Source organism: Canis aureus, chromosome 33, assembly GCF_053574225.1.
Source record: "Canis aureus isolate CA01 chromosome 33, VMU_Caureus_v.1.0, whole genome shotgun sequence".
NCBI lineage: Eukaryota > Metazoa > Chordata > Mammalia > Carnivora > Canidae > Canis > Canis aureus.
This window is the reverse complement of record NC_135643.1, coordinates 38,326,988-38,351,430: the sequence shown is the minus strand read 5'-3', so window position 1 is coordinate 38,351,430 and position 24,443 is coordinate 38,326,988. Positions and strand designations below refer to the sequence as shown.

Here is a 24,443-nt window from a genome sequence, read left to right as displayed (position 1 = left end):
AAAATTATAATTTTCCTCCAAATAAGGTTGTTTTGAGAACTAAATTAAGTATGTGTATTAAAGCTCTTAACACATTTTATATGTCCAATACAAATATGAATTCCTTCCCCATCTCTTCCCCCACAAGATTTTGAAGTTTTAAGTTAAACTGAAACTTACTTTCTTGTATTGTGTCCATTACTGTAACTTTTCTGTTTCATCAATAGACACATTTACTCTTTCCACACCATAAATTCCTCAACTATTCAGCTCTCCTACATCTTGTTGGTCTCTTCTGCTCCCACTGGTAAATATACAAACATCCATCTCATATTACGGAACTTCCAGAGGTCACCATCCTTTTTTGTTTTAGAAATAAACTGTAGTGCATCAAAGATCTGAAAACAATAGTCTTGTTGGGATCAAAGCTGCTACTCAGTGGGTCTACTAGTCCCTTTGTTCTGTACAATTTCCTAGTAGTTAAGCAGCCTCTGATTGATTTTGCATTTTGTCAATCAACCACACCATCTGATCATCAAAACGGAGAGGCTTAGCAAAAACATTGGGATCTTCCCCTGTGGTCTTTAAAGTACATGGATATATATATTGTTTTGGTTTTGAAAATTTTACAATCATATTTGTTTTATTTTTTAAAGACTAATTAGCATTCAAAGTGCTCCAAAAATCTCCTTTAGCCTAGATCCCAAAATAAAAATGTTTTCATTACTGCCAGAGAGATTTAAGTTAGTTATTAGTAAGAACATTTTTGATGGGAGATAACAGACTCTACTGCCCTACAGCCAAGGGATGTCACACAATCAATCCCTTTCCCCAGAGATAAAAAAAAATAGCCAAGGAACTTTGTACAGTCCTTTCTCTAGATGATAAAATTGTATCATTCTATTCCTAGAAATATTTACTCTCAGCCTTGATTAGAAGCAGGGAGTCAGATAAAATCTCATCTGAAAGCCCTCTTTATTCTTCTATTTAAAAAAATAAAAAGCATGTTTAGAGCAAATTATTCGCAAGTTTTCCAAGGGCTGGCTGCAAAGCGCACCTGCCCAGCGGGAAGAGGGTTTGCTGCCACCTGCTGGACCTTTGAGATGAAGCCCGCAGGATCCTCGCTTCAATACCTCCTCGCTTGAGACAAAGCACCGACAGTTGAAAGCAGGCGCAGTTTACAAGTCTGGCCGTGTCTGACTGGATACACTGGAAAACTTTACAGGTTTTAAAGAATAAGGTTGACCTAAGTGCTTTGTGTGTTAGAAAAGTGTTTTTCAAAGTGTGGTTCACAACCATTAGCTTCAGAAAACCTGGAGTGTATGTTACAAGAACAAATTTCTGGGCCCCACCCAGACCTACTAAATCAGAATTTCCACAGTGGGGTTGGGGTGAGGAGAGGTGGGGGGTGGAGAGAGAAGGTGGGGAGGTCTTAATTTCTGTCTGGGAGCAAAAGTTGGAAAACTGTGTGTTAGAACACTCTGAAGGCAATGATTGGCTAAAACTAAAGTGCTGTATATAAAATAAATCTTATTAGTTGGTAAACTGAAGTGTAAAATTAAAATAAAAAATTCTAAGTGATGTGTTTTGCTTTGTTTTTTATTTCAATGATAGTGCCCACTCTGAGCTGTAACATTTCACTAGGTGTCTCATAATGTAGAATTCAAAATCCAGTTAGCTTATTTGCCTTTTATGAAGAATTATAATTGGCACCATCTGATAAACATTAACAAGGTGCCCAGTGGGCCAGACTATCAATATACTCTTGAGTGTGATATAAGGAAAAACAAAACCTAATTATGGAAGGATTGGCATGACACTTAGCATTTTATTTATATTAATCCAGCCTATTCTTTGGTGATCTTTGGCTCTAGAGGATGGCTTTGTGAATATTTCTTTACCCATCTGGGATATGTTAAGAGAAAACAGAAGTAAGGGGTATGTAATTCAAGAAAGTCATTTTTTACTTTACAAGAAAAAAAATGTAATTAAATGGCATAAAAGGAAAACAGAACTAAATCAATTTAAATGGGTATGAAACAAAAGTGATTTGGGATTCAGATAAAATTTTCAGCATCCCAGCTTGTTTTGATTTCTTCCCCCCTTCAAGCTTAGTTCTGACTTCCACTTCTGACTCAGATTCTAGAGGCACACCAGAAAACCCACGAATATTCCCTGGGTTTGAAAGGCAGCTGGAATTCTAGGTTCCTCCCTCCAGCTGTCACTCAACTTCTGAGAATTGTTTTTCATCACTTGCTCTGTGAACTGGGAGTTTGCTCTGTTCAGAGAAAGGGTTCACTCTGTTTTTGGAAACTGCTCATGCTTCTCAGGCAAGGGGATCAATTACTCTAAAAAGGCCAGGTTGCTGACCCTTTGTCCTGGGACAGTGTTGGGGAGGAGGGATAAGAACAGCTGTCTGCAGCGCCTTCCAAGGTCAGCCAGGTTATGTCAGAGCCCCAAATGTTGCAGGCCTGAATTGGGGTGGCCTCGGGAATCGGCTGGCCAGCTGTTCCACTTTCCATAAGACAGGCCTACTTAAGCTTCAACGATCCTACCAGAACCTTTCTCAGGAGACCAGAGACCCAAATTTGAGAATATATATTTACAAGCATCCTCCCCCTTAAGAATTCTCTTTATATTGCTAAGTGCACCACACTGGCTTTTTATCCAACATGGATACTTTGAATAGAATGAAGTCCCTTATAGTGGAGTCTCAAAGCTGATGTTACGGTTTCTTTAAAAAAAAAAAAATTTTTGTCCCATCTTGTTGAATCCTGGTCTCATTTTATATACCATTTTAACAATGCTAGGACAATAGATGAAGACAAAGAAGAAAAAAAATTTCCAACAGGCTGAATAGAGAGGAACACCGACATATAAAAGCTCAGTAAGAAGAAAATAGAAGAGAAAAATGACTTTTCAGGATAAGCCTCTTGAGAAAAGATTGCTTTTGTCAATGGGAGATTTATACAGACACTGCTTCTGCTTTTTTAATTTTAGTTGTGTTAGATCCCTAAAACTGGGATTCACATTAACATAAAAAACAAAAACCAAAAGAACCACTCTAATGGTTGTGTGTGTGTGTGCGTGTTTTCCTCCTTGGAAGATTTTGAAATAGTAGCTGTTGTTTGTTAAGTGGCCTTTGCACTAACACGAGTAGCTAACACACGTTGAATGCTTTCACTGTGCCAGGTGCCGGTCTATACGCCTAACACAATGGATTCATTTAATCTGCACAACCTATGATATGCACCCATTATTGTCTTCATGTCAGAGGGAGGGGCACTGAGGCTCAAAAAGGCAGAAGCATCTGCCTAGAATCTCCCAAGGAGTCAGAGGCGGGCCCGAGATGCAGCTGTAGGCAACTGGTCCTGTATCCACACTTACCCACTTCAAAATGTGCCTTTGTATGCCTGGGGCCGTCGTGCCTTGTCTCACCCAATCATAGGTGAATTTCATTTAAGAAATGGTTACCTTTTGCAACGCCTAAATCAAACCACGACTTTTTAAATTTAAAAACTAGGCAGGGGGGGATCCCTGGGTGGCTCAGTGGTTTAGCGCCTGCCTTTGGCTCAGGGCACGATCCTGGAGACCCGGGATCGAGTCCCACGTCGGGCTCCCGGAATGGAGCCTGCTTCTCCCTCTGCCTCTCTCTCTCTCTCCCTCTCTATGTCTATCATAAATGAATAAATAAATCTTAAAAAAAGTGGGGGGCATCTTTTTCTGCATTATTATTTTTAAATTTTGAGAAATTTCTCATTACTATTCTTTTTTTTCCTCTTAATTTACCTGTAAATTAGCACAGCTCTAGCAATAATATGTGATCCTAGTTGGCTCGAAGGGGGTGCTTGAGGAGTTTGGTCTAGTGCAAATCTGTTCAATGGTAACTAGCAAAATGTTGGGCTCCCCCCTTCCATGTATTGAGTTATAAGCAAATAGGCTGACAGAAATACAACTACAGCTTTTCTTCTCCCCTTGTACCTGCTTAAAAGTGTCTATCATTTGGAGCTATCAAACTCTTAAGATTTTTAAATATTTCTTACTTTGATTTAGAAGACTTAAAGTAACTTTTGAGTTATTTCTGAGACAGGTAAAGCTTATCCCTCTGATGGACACTTCCTTTCATCTGTGATCTTTGTCTTGTGATCAAGAGGGCTAATATAGCCTTGTGATCAGTGAATCGCTCTGGTGCTTGACTGTCAGAACTTGAGCTTTATCCCCCCCTCCTTAGACAAGTTCCTTAACTTTTCCTCACCTCAGTTTCTCATCTATAAAATGGGTTGATCATAATATCTACTTTATTGTGATGACTAAAAGAGTCAACATTTGTTAAGTATCTAGAGTGGCATCTAGCACATAGTAAGCCCTCATAATTATCACATTAGTGGCTCTATGATTTTTAAAATTAAGGCAGCGAAGCCCTGCAAATATAATGAGGGGGTTTTTGCAATTAACTTAGAAGTTCACATCTTCTCTCCTTGAAATTAGTGATGGGAATGTTCGAACCCATGTTTAGAATCCATCACACTAGTTCCTTGGGAGATGTTTTCAAAATAACAATGAGACATAGCTGAAGAAAAAAAACTGGAAAAAACAAAGGTGTAGAAAATGTCTTTGCTGGGAAGACTTTGCGGAAATAACTGTTGAGAAATCCTCCACTGAGGACACTGTGGCAGGAAAGTTTTGCTGCCCCATGCATGTCCAGGAGAGACATGCCAAGAGGACTTCATGGAATTCTAAGATTCCAGTGACAACTATTTTTTATTTTTATTTTTTTATATATTTTTTAATTTTTTTAAATTTTATTTATGATAGGCACACAGTGAGAGAGAGAGAGGCAGAGACACAGGCAGAGGGAGAAGCAGGCTCCATGCACCGGGAGCCCAATGTGGGATTCGATCCCGGGTCTCCAGGATCGCGCCCTGGGCCAAAGGCAGGCGCCAAACCGCTGCGCCACCCAGGGATCCCCGACAACTATTTTTTAGATTCTCGTTTGAAACACAGAAAGCTTGTGACTCTCTCATCATTATTCTATTTAAAATTTTTCTTGTTGAAATGTCTCAAGCTATTATTGGTTTAGTAGCAAGCCAAGCTGGGTGCTGTTTCACTATTTAATAAGAACGTTCCCTGAATTACATTTAGTCAGAATGGCACAAAGCCTAGGGTGACACTTCCTTTTATGTAGAGACTTTAATTTTGCTTTATTTTAAGTTACATTCCTCCCTAGTCTCAGCCCACAGATATCACCCATTCATCCTGAAATAAGAAAATAAGAGAATCTGGGTAACTAGTACAAAAACACTGTCAAATCCACCTTTTTTTACTTATCAAACAGATGCTTCTTTCTCAGAGACTGTTTTTCACTTCCAACATACTAACAAAGCATGTTAAGCATCTGATTTTATGACCAATCTTATGAAAGTAAGGGGGTCCTTTTTTTTTTTAAGATTTTATTTATTCATGAGAGACAAGGAGACAGAGAGAGAGAGGCAGAGACACAGGCAGAGGGAGAAGCAGGCTCCATGCAGGGAGCCGGACGTGGGACTCGATCCCGGCTCCAGGATCACACCCCGGGCTGAAGGCGGCACTTAACCACTAAGCCACAGGGGCTGCCCAAGGGGGTCCTTTCTAATGTCATTCAGCATGGTCAAAGTCACCTACAAAGCCTATACAGAGTAGGCTCTTGCTAAATAGTTTGGGGAACACACAATTAACAGGTCTCGGGAGTGGTATTCTGGTGCCACATGAGACTGTGGAAACCATGTGGTACTGAAGAGAGGGTCCAGGCTTGGATGTCAGACAAATGTCCAGTTCTAAACCTAGTCAACTACTTATAAGCTTACTGATTGCCCAACAAGTTGTTTAGCCTCTCTTGAGCCTCAGACACCTCAGCTGTAAATTGGGAATAATATCTTCCTTTCAGCATCATTCTGAGAAGTAAATGAAATGATAGTATAATTGGTTAGGAGTCCAAGTCCACGTTGAATCCAGAGTCCACTAATTAACACTGTGTGATCTTGGGCAAGTTTTTTTCGCTCTTTGTGCCTCTGAATCCAAACTATCATCTATAAATTGGGGATAATGATAGTAGCTATTTCCTAAGGACTACCGATTAAAGAGATAATCAGTGGTGATCACCAGTGGGAATGGAGGGGGTGTGGTTGAAATGGGTGAAGGTAGTCAAAAGGTACAAACTTCCAGTTTTAAGAGTCTTGAGACTATGATGGTCAGCATGGTGACTATAGTTAATAATGATATACTGTATATTTGAAAGTTTCTAGGAGTGGATCTTAAAAATTCTCATCACAAGAAAAAAATGTGTAACTGTGCAGTGATAGATGTGAACTACGCTTATCGTGGTTATCATTTCACAATAAATACAAGTATCAAATCCTTATGTTGTACACCTGAAACTAACATAATGTTATGTGTCGATTACCTCTCAATAAAAGAAAAAAAGATACTCTATGAGAGATACTTGGCATAAATCAGGGCCCAAAATTTGTGCTCAGTTAATATTAGCTATTGTTATAACTTACGGAAGGATTTTAACACAGTTCTTGGCACACGGTAGAAATGTGATACATGAACCCCCCGCCCACCTCCTGTCTTTTCCCCGGGTCTCACAAGGTTGTTTGAAAAGCTGCCACAGCTTCCATCCCATCCATGTAATCCTATTTGGGGCTGTAATACTTGACTCAGGGCCTTTGGGTGGTCTTAAAAACAGATTAATCCACCAAGGAAAGATACCAAAGATTCCCTGACTTCTAAAATGTCTTCTGAAGAACAAAACACTCTGCTGTTTGATATTTCCTCCCAAGAAGAAAAACTTTCTCCGTTTATTCCTTGATTGTACCCTTCTTTTCAACTTAGAGCTAGTGGGAGTCCCTTATTTTTTGTTTTGTTTTGTTGTTCCATAAACAGACTATTAACAGTTATCAAGTTGCTCAAGAAGTAGAGGCTGTGAAAGCAGGATTCCTCTGTGGCACATATAAATGTTATTAGTATTTTGAGTATTATTATCATTATCAGGTAGAGGAAGAAAGGTAGGCTGGAAAGTAGGTCCTTAGGACTATTTTTATTAGGGACCCTGAATGTATATTTCACGAGTCATAAAGCATACATAATTTAGATAAACATGTCAAGAATGAGGTAAATAGGTAAAATAAATTCTATGTATCAATAACAAAAAATTGTTTAGACTATAGGACCCTGTATAAACCTAGCTTCCTTTATACTTGAGATACACTTAATTAGCTATCAAACTTGGTATAAAATCAGGAATCTGAGAAATGTCTGACAGGATTTGAAGTTTTCAAATTAAATTTTTTCTTCATCCAATTGTCTCTGAGTAGTGAGCTCTGTGATTTCCAAGTGCCAAATGGTAATTTAGTGTACAAACACACATACCATAGAAATCCATTAACTTTTTAAAAATCTAAGAAACTGACCATACCTGATAATGTTAAGGAAAGAATAGGTCTAGTTTGGGGGCTCTTCCAGAAGACTAATTTTTATTGGCCTGTTGCTCTATCCTATGGGATAGACTACAATTTTCGTACTTTTTTTTTTCTTCTTAAACCATAGAGGGAGAAACGGAGACTGGCCTCTTTCGTGATTTTGTCTGGTGTCTGGGTCCTGTGGGAATTTGCTAGTTTGCTTTATGGCCTTTGGCCAACCCTGGTGGGAAGTCTAGAGAAGAATTCAATTCTGCTTTTTCCCAGAATACTTGTTGACGAACTTGGTAGCACTGAAGTGTTACATGAATCTTTGTGTCCCCCAGAGTCCAGTGATAAGGGGACATGAGACCAGTGAGGGTCAGTGTGCCTGGGAATATAATGTTGGTTCTTAGAATTTATATATTTTTCTCATGAGCTTTAGGCAATCTTTAAAACAAACTCAACAACACTGATTTTAGGAGGGAAGGAGCGTGCTGCCCCCTGCTTCCCTCTGGAAGCATTTTAAGCATTTGGCTTTTCAGAAAACAATCACTTCTTTTTGATAACTATGACTTCAAATACCCTTCCTGCCAGGCCGGTTGTGACTCATAAAACAGCAGCGGATTTCAGGAACTCACCCTTAGAATACGGGTGCTTGCAGCTTCTCAACTTTATAACTGGATGAAAGGATACATGGCGAGGGCTTTTGTCTGAAAGGTTAATTCCACACTCGGACGCTACTAGCCATGTCTTCCTCGGCTCTTAAGAGGCTTGCCTGTGACAGTGCCACGGAGTTCCAGGGTTTGATATGCCTGTCAGCAGCAAAACGACCTTCAAAGTTCTTTAACCTAGGACCTGTAAATAGGACAATGGTCCCAGGTTTGCCAGTCCACACCCTTTAAATGTAGATCATTTGTTTTTGACACCTCAGATGTGACTTTTGCTGCCAGGCTAGAATTTAGGCTGTGTGATGATATGCAGCTGCCCTATGAAGAAACCCATTTCTTGAAAGAATTAAAGTCCATTTCCATCTAGAATTAAAGAACCCCAGCTTTCTTGAAAGAACTCTTTGAAACTCGGATTGGGGTTCCTGTAGTTAAATGAGTTGCTTCTGGTGCAGATTAAGTGAGATACATGTTATCATTAACAATCGTGCTACATATATTTTGAAGTACAAACATTTACATGCTCCCGAATGACAACCCAAATGTGTCTTATGAAAACACATTCCTAAAAGCTTATGCTTTGTACTGCCAAGGAATAGTCAAAATGCAGAAGCAGTGTGATTCTTCCTCTCTCTCTAAACAGAATGTGTTTCTTATTGAAATACTAGAAATAAAATCGTAAACGTTTTAAGACTCAAGTGGCAATGCTCAGATTCCCAATCTTGCCAGTTCTGTGAGTCAATCTACTCTCCTACAAGACTGAGAGGAATATGCTGTATATAGATTTACATACGCCTCCCTTTCTAGGATATCTAGTGTTGTGCGTACTCATTACAGCACAACGGTCCAGGAAGAGAGGTTTGAGACACTGTGAAGGGGAAATTCATGGGAGAAAATTGCATGAGATCCCCCAGCAAGTCAGTGATGACTGTGACTATTTTATTTTATAGTCCAGTGCCCCTGAACCGTGCAGTGGATTCCTTGGGATAAGGTCCATAAGGCACCAAACAGAACATAGGCACTCAGTAAATGGTCATTGCTATGGTGTTGATGACGAAAACCTGACTTCACAGGTGCTCTGCCTAGAAATTAAGCTCACAAAGGACAGAGGAAATGGCAAGGTGCTAAAAACTAAACAAAATCTGCCTCCTCCTACCCCACAACCAACCAAACATCTGCTACCACAACAAAGCCAAACACACCCAGATTGCAAAGGGTGCCCAGTGGGCAGGAAGCTGAGCTCATGGGTTCTAAGGCTCGCACCTCCCACACTGACATCATTCCCGTAACTCCAACCTGAAACATGGTACATATAGCTTATTCTGCATGCAAGTTCCCAGGAGGCTCTCTGGTTGAGGAGAAGAGGCAAAGGGAATCCCTCTTACTCCAGGGGGCCAGCTCAGTTCTTTTTCCTCCCACTCCCCTATCCTCATAAGTGGTCACACTCTGTCACAGATAATAGTTTGGGAGGATTCCCACCCCTCCTCCATAACGTAGAACCGTATAATTCAAGATGAGACCTATGCTTCCAGTTCCCAGTCAAAGTTGTGGAAACTTTGATTGCATGCCTAGCATGTTTCTTAGAAGCTTTTTGGGAACCCTATGACACTCCCAGTTATGCTAGTGGGGTGTTTAGTCATCAACTCCAAATAGTGGCTCTGCTAAGATTGCCACCTGTCCTACAGGAAATGGACTGAAAACACTTCTCATTCCTACATACCACAAACCAGTGGACAACTGGGAATACTTGTGGGTCATTACCATCCCAGGCTACATCTGAACTGGTGATCTCAAATTAACTGTTTTGTGTTCCATTATCTTTCCTCTACTTCATACTATTCTTTAAATGCTATGTCAAGAATGCAAAGTTATAAAAATGATCTCCTTTCCTGCTTCACCTTAAGAAGCCTTTTTTGGTTGTCCTATTAGAAAAGAATGCGCAATGCACAGCATTTAACGGACTTCCTTTGCAAGGGAACAAGTAATACAAACAATGGTGTTAAATAATGGATAGATTGCTTTTTCCTTCACCCTGTATTAATCTTCCTAATTGATTTCCCAAAAAAGGCAAATGGAAGACTGAGCTACATCCTGTGGTTATAACCTCTAGGTAAACTGCCACCAGAGGCAGTGGAAGATTTTCCATTAAAAAAAAAAAAAAAAAAGGCAGAAGAACCACCCCATTGTCCTGTAGCTGACTTAATTATTTTTGTGTGTTCTGTCTTGGAGTTTTACAACGTAGAGCTTGAATTTTTACAATATACAGAGAAATGAATACTCTCACAAGAGGAAACTCAGATATTTCGGGGGCAATAGAAGAGAAATCCAGAGTATTGGCTTAGGTCAGAGTAGCCCATACAGAGAAGATTATTTTTAAACATATGTACATTAAACAGATAAAGAAGAAAGTGATATTTTAATAGGATAATGAAAAATATAGCAGGTTGACAGTGACAGCAGTAAAAGAACAGGAATACAGACATTTTCAGAGGATAAAAATGGTACCATGTACCCTCAGAGCAGGCAAGTTTTTGTAAGAGGTCTCTAAACATATCTCCTATATCGAGTAGGTGGTTTTCCTTGGAGCTGTCAAAAATGCTCTGTGGTTCTCTACGTTAATTCGTGTTGAATATTTTCCGTGGTTGGTCAGACTTGGACTTAAAATAGATTTGAGAAAGGTCTTCAGGTTTACTGTCAGTAACATTATTAACTTCATAGCCAGCTGGATGACGGCATGGTGTGTGACCAATCCAAATTTAAAAGGTAACCTTGCCTGAATCCTCCTGGTCCATCAAATATAAATTACAAAGTGAAGATGCGAGAATAGATTTGCAAGGAATAGTGGGAGAAGCAGTAGTCAGAAAGCAAAACAAACACAAGGAAAAAAAAATCTGTGAGGTCACTCAGAAATGATGCTAAGAATTGTGTGTTCTCACCCTACGGCCTCCACACACATGGGGTTCCTCGTGCTTCACAATCAGCCCCTGTAGCCAGCAACCAACCCTTCATGCCTCGACCGCGTGCTTTCCCAAGGGAACAGAACAGTCATGTGTACCTTTATCTGCAGCCTGCTCACCCTTCTTTGTGTTATTCCTTTATCCGCCCTCTACCACTTGTCTCAGCTGAGGAACAGAAGCTTACACTTTCATGGGCAACTGGAGATACACTCCCTTAGTTTCTTAAGTAACTGGGAAGAGAAGATGGAAATCGTTCTCTATAATTATCCTTCTTGCCTCTCTCATTTACTTGAGAGAAGTCTTCCGAAATGAGTTAATACATAGGAAATATCTGGCAAAGAACCTGACACATAATAAGTGCTCAGTAATTACTGACACCCTCTTCCTTACCCTTCTTACTAAACTATGAACATTTCAACAATCCTCAGAGTACCTTGTCTGCAATATCAAACAGGTGGCTGAGGTTGACAGACCAGAGCTGATCCCTGTCCTCAATAAAGTTCTTATCCCTTAACACTAGGAATAGAGATAAAGCACTACCTAAAAAGGAAATCTCAGTCAATACAGGTTATATTTTCACTACATTTGAACCTTTTCGCCAGAGGAACACAGCCATTACGCTGCATCAAGGCTGTGTGCAATGTTTGATAACACTGATCACTGTCTTTCTCGTGACTAAAGCATAAATCCTAAGTATCCTGCTTACTTAACATAGTGGCACATGTCTATTTTGGGGTGCTCCCATATTTCTTAAGTGTGCAAAGAAGATAAATATGTTTTAAGTCAATCTGAGTTCTATAGATGTTTGACTCGTTAAAAATACTACGCTCCTTGGACCCAGATTGGGAAGTGACATTTGAAATTAAGTAAATTGAGGACTTTGCTAGGCATTCTCGGGGACTCAAGTAACACTGCAAACAATCTGTTTCAAGCAAAGCAGACTCTCAGCTTCGGCTACAAGATTACTCTTCCGCAATAGATGGTTTCCACACCTGAACTGGGACACCACTTTTCTTGGCTGAGAACTTCGGCCTCGGTGCCACAAAATACGATGTAGAGGCTGACTCTTGCTTTGGAGAGGTGGGAATGCCCACGGGCACTGGGGATGCCCTGACTGGTGAGGCGGCCTCTGCAAAGTAGGAAGGCTGGGAGCTATAGGCTGGTACCGAGTACACAGAGGAGGCCTGCGCGGTAGTGGGCGAGCCAGCATTCACGGGCCGGGGAGGGAGCGCTTGCTTCGTGGCTGGCACCGAACCGACCCTGGCGGATGACTTTTGCAGGAGGCCGTCCTTTGCATCTGGGGGTTGGAAAGTGAACAAGGATGCGTTGAGCTGATACGGCTGGTGTTTCATGACGTCCAGAGCATTGAGGGGTTTCTTGCCCTTCTTCTTGCTTGTCTTGGAGGCCTGTGGGGCTGATGGCTGAGACTTGAGGGCCGCCAGAGGATAGGAGGGGGAGTGGATAGGATTGTAGGCCACGGGAGGAGGCGCTCGGACGTTGGAGGAGTACTTCCAACCGGCCGGCAAGGACGGGGTGGGAGACTGGGCCCGAGCGGCGTGGGCCTGCACCGTGTCTGAATCCACCACGTACTTCTCCATCCTGGACTGCCTTTTAGCGAAGAGCTGGGCTCCTTTCCCGCTCATTGCTGGAAGCTCACGGGCCGCTCCCGCCGCAGCGTGCGCAGCGTTCACTGTGGGCGCGGGGGCCGGGGCCGGGGCCGGGGCCGGGGCCGGGGCCTTAGGTGTGCAGCCGGGCGCGGCCACTGCGGCGTGCGGCCCCCTGAAGGGACCAGCCGGGGTGAGCGCGCTCGCGGGCCGGCCGGGGGCCGACGAAGGCTGGGCTATTTTGATGGAGGAGACGACGGTGCCCTGGGCGGGGCCGGACGCGGGGAAGGCAGGAGGGAGGGTCGGGGCCACTCCTGGGGACCAGACTGGAGACGCCGGAGTTACCGGCTGGGCGGAGGGCGAGGACCTGACGGCAGGCTTGGGAGCCACGGGCGGTGGGGTCTTTTGCTTGGCGGAGGAGCCCTGCAGGAAATTGCAAGCCTCTGCCCCTAAACTGAGGTAGTCTTCCTCGGGCCCCGAATCGCCCCCAGCCCCAGTTCCCTTCTTGCCCTCCGAATTCTGAAGAAGTGACAGGAGTTCGGGGTTGGGGCTCACCTTGGGCTCTTTGAAGGTGAACATGGGTTTCGTCGTGCTTCGCCTCTTGGCCTCCTGCAGGATCCCGGTCCTTTTGGCCGGCACGGCGATCCTCTCGTCCCGGGACGCGATGCGCTCCGAGCAGTCGTAGAAGGCCGCCTGGGGCCACGCGGCGGGCTGGGGCCACGGGGGCGGCTGGGGCGCGCAGAAGCCTTCGGGCGGCGGCGTGACTGCGGAGTAGGGCGGCGGCGCCGGGAGGTCGGTCCGCGGCGGGCACAGGGGCGTTGCAGGCTGGCTCCCCGGCCCCGGGAAGGGCTGCGCCGTTCTGTTCCGCGGGCCCGTCCTCTGCGCCTCCGCTGCCTCGGGCCCCGGCCTGAAGCCGTTCTGCTGGGGCAGCTGGCCCAGGCCGCGGCTCACCTCGACGTAGCTCCTGCTCACCGAGCTCTGCGCTCCTGCAGACTCTGCCTCCTTCCTCTGGTAAGAAGCCGCGGCCCCCAGGCCCTGGGTCTGCGCCGCACCCGGCTCCCTGCCCGGCATCGCCCCCACCCTCTCCTCCTCCTTCTGGGCCGCGATCTGATCCATTCGCTCCCTCCTCTTGGCAAACATGAGGGCGCCCTTGCCCGTGGTGTCCGGCAGCATCTCCATCGCGTCCCCTCTGTTCTGCTTCTTTTCGATGTCCACCAGCCCCGAATCCCAGTCAAAGCTCACAACCTGCGCTCCGTCGTCGACGTCGGACGGTAACTCTTCCTCCACCTCCGATTCACTCGTGCCCAGAAGTGCTGTGTCGCAAGGCTCCTCTTTGTCACCCTCCTCCTCCTCCTCCTCCTCCTCCTCGTGGGCCTGGCGCTCAAGCTCACCGGTGCCGTAGCTGACCAGGGTGTACTTCCTGGCCCGCCTGCGGCGCTTCTTAAACATCAACACCCCCTTGGAGTTGGGGTTGGGGGCGTCCGTCAGAAGGAGGGCAATGCTTTTGCATTTAGACTTTGCTTCTTTCACCTGCTTTTCTGATAGGCTTTCACTCCTCCTGAGCCCTAGGGAAAGCACAAAAATTACACTGAGTTGATGAATTCCGAGAAGACCTCCTAGCAACCCAGAAATCAACCTTCCCGGAGGAAAGTGAATATGGAAAACAACACGCTTACACGTGGCCACTGAATTTTAAAGCAATCTCCTTTCTCTTTCTTATTTCTTTTAAAATGTATACTTCCGTGATGATAGACAGGGACATATAGAACTCTACCCAATGGTCTGTTTCGCTTGCTATACATCTTACCTATCGTGATTAGGATGTAGGTAGCATATGGATCTTTATATTTTAACAGTAAACACTGGCTACTAAATGTCAGTCGATAGGATGTAATCAAAACTAAAAAGGAAACAATTTAAGGACATAGTATTTTCTGAAAAACTACTTAAGAAATACCTTGTACTTCCATATCTAAAAAATAAAATGGCAATATAAAACTGTTTCCAAGCATTTTTAAACAGTGGAGGTGGGGGGGGGGCAGGGGAGCAAGAAACTTATTTACTTAAGTGTTTCAATGTAATGAATTTAAATATTTAAACTTTCTTCTCCTTCTTTTTTTTTTATTTCACGTCTCCCTAAAGTCCTTGCATTCATGGTGACTGGATTAATATAAATTTAAAAAACTGAATGAATAACAATTGAAGGCACTGAATCAATAATTGCTAATAATTCAGAACATGGGATCATTGTCAATACATGCAAGAAATTTAAGCTACAAAGTTGTCACGATAAATTTGTTTGAAATGTATTGCTCTTTGGAAATATGACGACATTTTAGTTGCAGCAAGAATGTGTCAGTCTTGGGGGAAATTTAAAAATTATGTGACTAGTGACCCTCTTAACTGTGGGTAAAAGCTGATGCAGAAATTAAGTCATTTAAAATGAGAGTTTGACAGTTTCAAAGTAACACACATTTATATTTAGATTCCTAATTTTATCATGATTGGTATAAACAACGAATTGGTGGCAAACTGGTTTATAGCATCATTTAATTGTCACCATGTATTTAATGACTCTGAGCATGATTCACCAGCAAGTTTTGAATTCTTCAAAATAGTTAAATGGAAATTTCAGAAAAACTTTCTGAATATTTCATGATTGAAAATTAGTTTTTTTGTCACTGGAACAAAGTCAGACTTCATGATTTAAAAAAAAAATAAAACAGAATCAGAGTGAATTAGTTTTATAACAAAGTAACAGATATTCCCTGGCAATCAAATTTTATTTCAAGAAAATAGTAAAAAGTGTGATCATTACTAAGTGTAACTCCTTTTTTTTGACCAGGGTTATACAACTTAGTATTAAATTGACGGTCACAGTTGTTGCTAACTTCACTGCCAATATGTAAAGTATGTGAATGCTGCCTTAATACACTTGTTTAATATGCTATAAATGTGAAGATGCATACAGATGCTTCAAGTATAAGGATGATTAACAGCACTTGCCAATAAAGCTACAAATGGTTATGCTAAAAATATGCTTTGAAGGGAATAATGAGAGGATAGAAGATTTAGTACAGCACTCTGAATAACTGACTTCATTACCGTTGTGTATCATTCATACATTCAAGTGCCTTTGCCAATCAGCCTTTATCTCCTCGAATGAAATTCTAAAATTTGTTTTAAAAAAAGGAAAAAAAAGACAGAGAGAAAAGAAAAGAAAAATCATAAACCTAACTGACATTCTTATCTTCATTCTCCTTTCTGTAATCACTCCCCTGGGTAAAACAAAACACCGCAAACGGCCTTGAATTTAAATATATTTTACGTTTGGGGACATTTAAATGCCTCCACAGGGCCCAGGAGACTGACTTGTGTGTCTAGAAGGTAGAAGAAATGCTTTGCAGTCGAGTGAAGACATCTAAAACGGAGAGGATCATGTAACTGCTCAGTATTCCACATGTCCTTGTCTGTCAAACTCACTTCTGCAAGCATCATCAAGCTGCACAATGATATTTTTTCAAAATGAGGATCTGCTTTTAATATTAGCGGTGGAGCCTGTATTTTCAAGACACCTCTCGCAGCAGACTCAACAGTTTTTGACATTTAGACGCAGAGTCCACATGACTTCAAATACTCCCCTCTGCTATTTTACCTGCAATATTACAACATTCTGAGACAAGTCAAAGAGACACATTAATAATATGATTTTTCTTTAACAGCTCCTGTGCCTTTGGGGATACAAGAAAATGCCTTAAATATATTTACATCTACAACAAGCTGCAAACTTACTGCCTTCATTTCAGAAATGGGTGTTCTCCACGATTTCACATTTGTTATTCTGTCCATTAATTAAAAAAAAAATTTTTTTTTAAACCACAGAGAGACAGACACCAAAGAAATCTTTAAAAAGAAAAGAAAAAAAAAAAAAAAAAAAGGTCCGTGTGAGTGCAGCAGCAGCAAAACGCCCTGAGATCCCAGGCCCCTTCCAATAGCCCGGTAGCGGCCCAGGCAGGACTTACGTGCGTGGCGCGCTCTGTGCTTGTGAGGTCTGCTGTGATCCCTTTCTGAGCGTGGATCCTCTCCCTGCTCTGTGCCTTCTGATGAGACTGCAAAGGATACCAGAGAAGGAGGTGCTTCGGACTGCCCTCCTTCCACCCGGGAATCCACACACCCCTTTCCTGCCTGAAGCCTGCACCCTCCCGTCGGCTGCCTCTCCAAGCAGTCGAGTATCACTTCCACTCGGGGCAGCCCAGTGTCTCCCGCTTCACTTCCCTGGATCACTTTTAACTCTTTGCCACTGGAGATCTGGATTATCTTGCTGGACCTCAGAGAAGGCTCCCCTTTCTCAGCAGTGGGGACTGAATTTATGTGGACAATCCCGTCGTGTTGTACATGAGGATCTGGCTCAGGAGACTTGGATTTTTCAGACCCCAGGAGAGCCACCACGGGGACATTCGTGACCTTGTGTCTCTCTTGTGAAAGGGAGAGTTGTAGCTCAACCACAGGGCCTGGCTGCCCAACTTCTGCTTTCTCCCTTAAGATAATCTCCTCTGCTAAGCGTCCTCTTTGGGAGTCAGGCATTTGGGGGGCCACATGGTAGCTCAGGCCTGTTGCTTCTTTTATGCTCCCAGAAAAACCAGGACCACTCCCTTGGTCCTCAGCTCGAGGAGCCCCACTCCTGACCGAGGCAACGTAGACTTCTCTGTGCTGGCTCTTTGCCGCCGGCCGAATCTGCAGGGTGGTACTTTCCACATGCCCTTCATGGGTGAGATGCTCAGGGGTTTTGTTTTCAGTTTCAGAGACGGAAGTCTCACTTACTCCACTGGATGGTCTGCACACAGAAGAATCAGTCCAGATGGTTAAATCAGAGCATTACACCTGCCAAAGAACTTCCTGACACTTTTATGATACATGATACAGTCAAAATATTTCCTCCTTAAATGCCAACTGCAACATATTTGAAAGCAGAAGTTGGCAACATGTTTATATTATTATTTAAATATCTTCCAAATAAACTTTTCTTTAAATCAAAGCAAAAATCCTTAACAAAAGATTGTGGAACCTACATCCATCCTAAATTCAGCTTTTATTTTTCAAAAGCACAGGTTAGAGCTACACAGATGTCCTTTATCTGAAATTACTTGGGTGCTTTCAAATAACCATGTTTGTTCTAATATGACAAAGCATTTCAATGTCTTACTAAGTTTATGTCTGAACATTATAATGTCACGTAAACATATTCAGCAGCTTCAGAGAAATATTAATATACCGATAATTCAAGTAATCCTTTTAGAAGCTGTGCTTTCTTGAAAGGAATGAAATAGAAGCTGTTTTTCAAGCTCCAGTGAGCATGTGTTTTGTAATAAGTGGACCCCAGCCCAGTACTCTTGTGTAAAGAGAAATCCTTTCCATGCTGCAATGAATCATTGAGTCATGGAGTATTTATAATCAGGGATGTCTCCCCTTCTCCTATTTGAACCTGTCTGTCAGAGCACTTCCTTACAGGATCTCTGAAGTCAAACTGTTCTTTTTCTTTCAGCTAAGAAGCCCAGCTCTGCTCACCACCACCATCCTTTGCTTTTGACCTTAACCATTCCCAGCTGGTTTTGCAAATCTGGGTTTGCAAGAAGCAATGTCGGTTTAAGAGTCAAACGACTTCTTGCTAAAACTCTAATTTAAACTCGAACTGCTTTTCGAAGAGAGGCATCACTCACAGAACAGCTGTAGGAGATGCCATCATGTCTCACATTTGTAAGTTTTTTTAAAAAGCAGCAGTGTCTATCTCTGCCCCTTTCCTCCTTCCTCAAAACGCACCTGATTTTTTTTTTAAGATTTTATTTATTTATTCATGACAGACACAGAGAGAGAAAGAGGCAGAGACACAGGCAGAGGGAGAAGCAGGCTCCTTGCAGGGAGCCCGATGTGGGATTCGATCCCGGGTCTTCAGGATCGCGCCCTGGGCCAAAGGCAGGCGCCAAACCGCTGCGCCACCCAGGGATCCCACACACCCCGATTAATGCCAGATCATCATTTGAAGGAAGAGAACTCCTACTCAAGGGGCTACCCAAAGGAATATACTTTAGAATCTATCTGACATAATTTCTGACTAACGTTCAAAATCATTGCTAACTTTGCTTTTGATGGCATTTAATAAAGCAAAACTAAGCAAAACAATAAAAAATTAATAGTCAAATGAAATGTAACTTTCTCTAAGGAAATGATCTGTAAAGCTTCCTGGTAATTAAAAAATGATAATAAAGCATTTTAAAAACACGATGATAGCAAATTAGATCTTTCTTATATAGGAAATGATTAATATACTCTATGCAACTAAATTTGATGGTACCAAAAGGTCAGAGAGTTTTAATTTAAGAAGGCCTCGGATGGAAGTAGATTAAATCACTTTGAATTATGTTAGCAATCAATTATGAAGCTGAGAAGAGAGTCATTTGAATTTATTCCAGTCTTAGAGAGTATAATACAGATAATTGGGTCAGAAAAATGTTAACATTTACTAGTAGTAGAAGTAGAATGAATATACACGAATAAAAACCATAAAAGCACTAAAGGTTAAAGATTTGTACCTTACAATGCTCATTTTCTCTCAGTCTACATAGGTACAATGTTCAGATACTCAGAATGGTCATGATGATGATGATGATGATTGCCTTTGGGCTGATTTTAATTTGAGATTGCATTTGAATCTCATCAATTAATTACTTATTTTGCAGAAGTCAAAATACTTAAGAGAAAATAATATTAATCAAAATTCCAGTTATTAAAAGTAGCAGAGAACTAGTTCATTTATTTCTGAAAGTAAATATGTACCTAAGGCTCTGCTTTAAATCACTAAGGATTTTCCCAGTGATAGTCATTGTAATCAAAACAAGAACTAGCAGGGAATGTCCCAGACCACAAATATGTTCCAAAGAAATTGGCCTCATTAAAAGAGTGAAGACACTAAAAAGGGAATAAATTAGAAAAAAAGTTTTCCCCTATTTGGGATGTGTTTAAGCCTTTACAAAGATGGAGGTCCTCAAATACCTCAGAGATTTATGCCTGATAATGGCAAACACTGTGTCCACACTTGGCAAGACCCCTGTTAGTTTTCTTTTAAAAGCAAATGGCAGCTTTATAATTAAATAGGATCCTAAAGGCTTAAGCATTGGCTTGATGGGTAAATATTTAGATGGGAGATTCTAGGAATAGTGCTACATTTCTTTTATTTTCATAAGATTATGTCCATACCATAGTATGTTATATGTGTATAGAAACGGAACCAATAGTGAATGATTATCAGAGGGGTGATGCTGCACGTCGGGTTTTTGCAGAGTTAAGACAAAATTGGAGGGCTTTCAATCCTGTGTGAGATTGTCCTCTGGCATCTGCCTGAAGGCTACTCTCCAGGAAGCCAAAACTTTCCTTTCTGGATTCATTACAATGTCATGGTCAGAGCCTCACTTGCAAAGTCAGTATGGATCTGTGTACAGTACTGTGATTTGCACACCATGAAAATGTTGATGCTGTAGTTTTTTTGTTTTTTTTTTTTGTGATTGCCCTTATTGTTTTTTTGTTTGTTTGGATGTTTAAAGTTTACCACTCCATTTTTAAGCAATTAGGTGGAGAGGTGGTATTTGGGGAGAGCAAATTAACAAGTGATTTCCATTAATAGTCCAAAACTTTTTTCTAACCATCTGCTCTTGTCCACTCCCAAATGGTTTTACTGGAGGTACTGAGAAGCAGAAATTGAGCTGTTTCTGGGTTTTGTTGTTCTTTTCCTTCTCCTCGGCATTCTCTTTCTTTAAAAAATTATTGTACAGTGTAACAGTTTAAGACCTAAACATTTTTTTATGGAATTGACTGCTGTTATTTTTTTTATTTTAATTCCAGTAGAGTTCACATACAGTGTAATATTAGTTTCAGGTGTACAAAATAGTGATTCGACATTTCCATACAATACCTGGTGCTCATCATGACAAGTACATTCCTTAATCTCTATCACCTATCTCCCCCTTGCTTACCACCACCACCCTTCTGGTAACCATCAGTTTGTTCTCTAAAGCTAAGTTAAACATTTTTAATTCATCAGTGAATCTGGAATTATAATTTAATGGGCCTGACCCACCACAAAATCTTGACCTAGAAGTATTAAATTATGTACAACATACAAGCTTTCTAAGGAAAATACTACTCTAAAATACCTAAGATTTTCGACAAAGTTCATGACACAAAGATTTTCAAGTTAATTCCCAATTAACCAGAAAATTAATTGCCTATTTTCAAACATGGTGGTTTTTCTGTTTAACTATACTTATCTACTACAAAGCACCCCAATTTCCCCAAAAATGACAAATTATATATTTAATAAAAGCTATAGTCATTCCCATCTAACTTTAAGAGAAAATATATATTCCAACAAATCTTTTGTACCTTTTGATAAGCATTTGGAGAGAGTCTGTTATGCTTTCCATGAGCTTGATGACTTGGGGGTAGGTGAGGTCCGCACAAGGGTTGCCATTGATAGAAACCACTTCATCCCCCTCACAGAGGCCAGACCCAGAAGCTTTGCTCTGGCTTCGGATCTGAATAGAGTGAAAAAGAAAGCTATAGTTAGAATCATATAACTTGTAAAGAAAACAAAAACAAAACAAAACAAAACTCTTGCCACCATCTCTGAAAACGTTTATTTGGGAGGTACATAGATCTGCAAACTATAAAATCAGTCCTGGTTTTTAATCCATCTGTTGACCTAGAAGACCACCTCAAACACAATGTATTATGTACCATCATGTCAACATTTATTTTTTAAATCTTTTTTTTAATTTTTATTTATGTATGATAGTCACAGAGAGAGAGAGAGAGAGGCAGAGACACAGGCAGAGGGAGAAGCAGGCTCCATGCACCGGGAGCCCGACGTGGGATTCGATCCCGGGTCTCCAGGATCGCGCCCTGGGCCAAAGGCAGGCGCCAAACCGCTGCGCCACCCAGGGATCCCTCAACATTTAATTCATAGTGCTGCATGTAAATGTAAAAGGAAAGAAAATCTATAGTAAAGGAACTGGAATAAAAGAAATAAAGAATAGAGAAGAATGAAGGCAGACATGTTAAAATAATTGAGGTTACATTAAAAATAACTCACATTTCAAGATCTGACCCCAGTCAGAGTGACCTCTCACATTCAAAAAAATTTTAAAAGCCTTTCCCATTGCTGAGCTGAGTGGAATACTGACTATAAGCAGGAGGTGGAGGGCAGGACGGTTAAGGAGAGAGCTGTACAGCTAAATCAACTAATGAAAGCCATCCCTGCATAATGGGGAAATTAGGCAGCCAGGATATTAAGAATTATGTCAAAGAGAAAAACCCTTTATTGAAATCAACTATTCAAGTCTTAGTACTAAGCAATGTTTAGCAAAAAAGAAAGAAAAAAAAGATGATTTTGCAAATAATAAAAAATCCTTGCTATATCGATTGCATTGTATTCTTGTACAGAATGACACCAGCAAAAAAACTGAATAAAAACCTCAAAGAGGGCACCCCTGATGGCTCAGCGGTTTAGTGTTGCCCTCGGCCCAGGGCGTGATCCTGGAGACCCCGGATCGAGTCCCATGTCAGGCTCCCTGCATGGAGCCTGCTTCCCCACCCGCCCCCCCACCTCTGTGTCTTTCATGATTAAATAAATAAAATCTTAAAAACAAAACAAAACAAAAAAACTCAAAGAGAACTTTCAGAACCCAGAAAAGAGAAATTCAAAGAAGTAGAATAATGGTAGAGAGCTCCCACCAGCTCCTTAGTGAGGAATAATTGGAGGTTTATATCCCATATGATTCTGATTATGATAAAATGTCATGCTAATTATTCTCCCTCTGTCCTTCCAGGTTCATTCTCCACCTTCCTCTGTGCTGCGCTGTGCCAATGGGGGACTGGCCTCTAGAGACTACTGGCTGAGCTCCCTTGTAGGCTGCCCCTGATTGGATCAGGTCAACAGAAAGCCTCAACTAGAGATCAAAGAGCAAGAGCAATGAGGGATAGGGTACATAGATGTTCTCCTTACCGAATGTGCTGGGTCCCAGTGTGGCAATGGCTCTGTTTCTCCATCTAGAGAATCACAGCTCCTGTATGTCGGCCCCTCTCCCCTGCCTTAGCTTTTGTTCTATTTCAATAACATGTACCATCTTCTTGCATCTTCAGGCCAAACGGTAATAATAGTTTCCTGCTTTTTATCTCCGGGTGCTTCATTATCATTTGTCGGTTCACTTAAACCTGACTTCAATCCCTGCATTACATTATCTTTAATTACTCCTTTGAGCATGCCACCTATTTCCTGCTGGGAACCCAAGTGATACTGTTGTGTTTAGATTTCATTTTACAATGTCAGTTTAATAGTTCTCAACGAACATGTAACATGTCATACAATCTGAACTTAACACTTTTTTTTTTAAAGATTATTTATTTATTTATTTATTTATTCATGATAGACATAGAGAGAAAGAGAGAGAGAGAGGCAGAGACACAGGCAGAGGGAGAAGCAGGCTCCATGCCAGGAGCCCAGCACAGGACTGATCCCAGGACTCCAGGATTGTGCCCTGGGCCGAAGGCAGATGCCAAACCACTGAGCCACCCAAGGATCCCCTTAACAACACTTTAAATACTATTCTAGGTATTTTCCACCAAGATGACCCCTTTCTGACTATTAAAATCAAGATTCTGATTCCAGAGAGATCAAAGCCTGGTAAGCAATACTTCCTGAAGAATGTTTTCATAGCCAAGCTCATTTCTGATTGGGCATGAAACCTAAGTCAGCTTATCGTCAATAGGTGCCCCCTAATCAATGACTGACATGTTGACTAATACAGGTTTAAGTTTGTACCTCCAGGTTCATTTACATTTTAAGTGGCACTCTTGAAAGTAAAAGAATACGTTTAAGTGCCAAAAGGATGACACACTATTGAAGTTTGAAGTGATTCAGTTAGTTTTGTTCTGGGAGGGTCTGTCCTTTGTCATAAATTATAATCTACAGTGGTTTACCCTTTTCTGACAGAACTATCTCACTTTTATTTGTTTTGGAAGAACACACTAGTTTATTGCAAAATATTTCCAAGGCTATAAGGAAGCAACAAAAGCAACAAGAAAGAGAATATGCCCCCAATTTTGAGACATATCTATTTAACTGCCAAATGTATTTATTTTGTTTTGTCTTGCATGAAATAGTTAAAATTTAAAAAATCTCAAGAGAATTGCTAATAAATCAAGGATAAAACAATATCCAACAAAAAGCTGTTTGTTCACACTTCAATCATTTCAATTTATTTATTTATTTTTTATAAAATAAGATGAGGTGGATAATAGAGTATTTTTTGAAGCATAGGCCCATTCATTCAATTGAGTCAGATGTACTGAAACATAGATAGGAAATTCATCCTTTGGAGGACCAAAGAGATATGTTTGTAAGATAGATGTATCATTATACCTGAACCACTCAAGGCTCAATCTCAGGGATGGAAAGAGAGGGTTTCCCTTTATCAGCAATAAGTTGTGTGAATTTTAAGCAACTTCATGGATTTGCAGAGCAAGATGAAAAATTGGACCTTGGAAGAAAAATAAATCCCCAACTTAACAGAGCTGTCTATCACGCAAACATGTATTGCTTGACAGGAAAAGTGCAGTCCATCATTATGCTTGTCAAGTGGAGCTTTTAATGGTATCCAAATAAGCAAAGCATTATTGGAGGAGTAGTTGGCATTCCTTCGGAGCATGCATCCTGAGGTCAACATTCAGAATCAACTCCTGCGATTGTGT

At 41.5% G+C, this 24,443-nt stretch overlaps 1 protein-coding gene across 5 annotated transcripts in view; it reads right to left on the bottom strand.

Moving 5' to 3' along the window:
- SYNPO2 (synaptopodin 2) overlaps positions 1-24,443 on the bottom strand; it is a 181,155-nt gene that overhangs the window by 18,719 nt on the left and 137,993 nt on the right. For 4 of the 5 annotated variants that reach the window (XM_077882453.1, XM_077882454.1, XM_077882455.1 and 1 more), the window contains exons 2-4: positions 21,078-21,229; positions 16,667-17,478; positions 12,033-14,209 (exon numbers count right to left, since the gene is read on the bottom strand). In XM_077882453.1, coding sequence (XP_077738579.1) covers positions 12,033-14,209; positions 16,667-17,478; positions 21,078-21,229 — 3,141 coding nt within the window. Of the gene's footprint in view, positions 1-12,032; positions 14,210-16,436; positions 16,587-16,666; positions 17,479-21,077; positions 21,230-24,443 lie in introns of those variants that run through there. The other variant, XM_077882457.1, reaches the window with a different exon arrangement.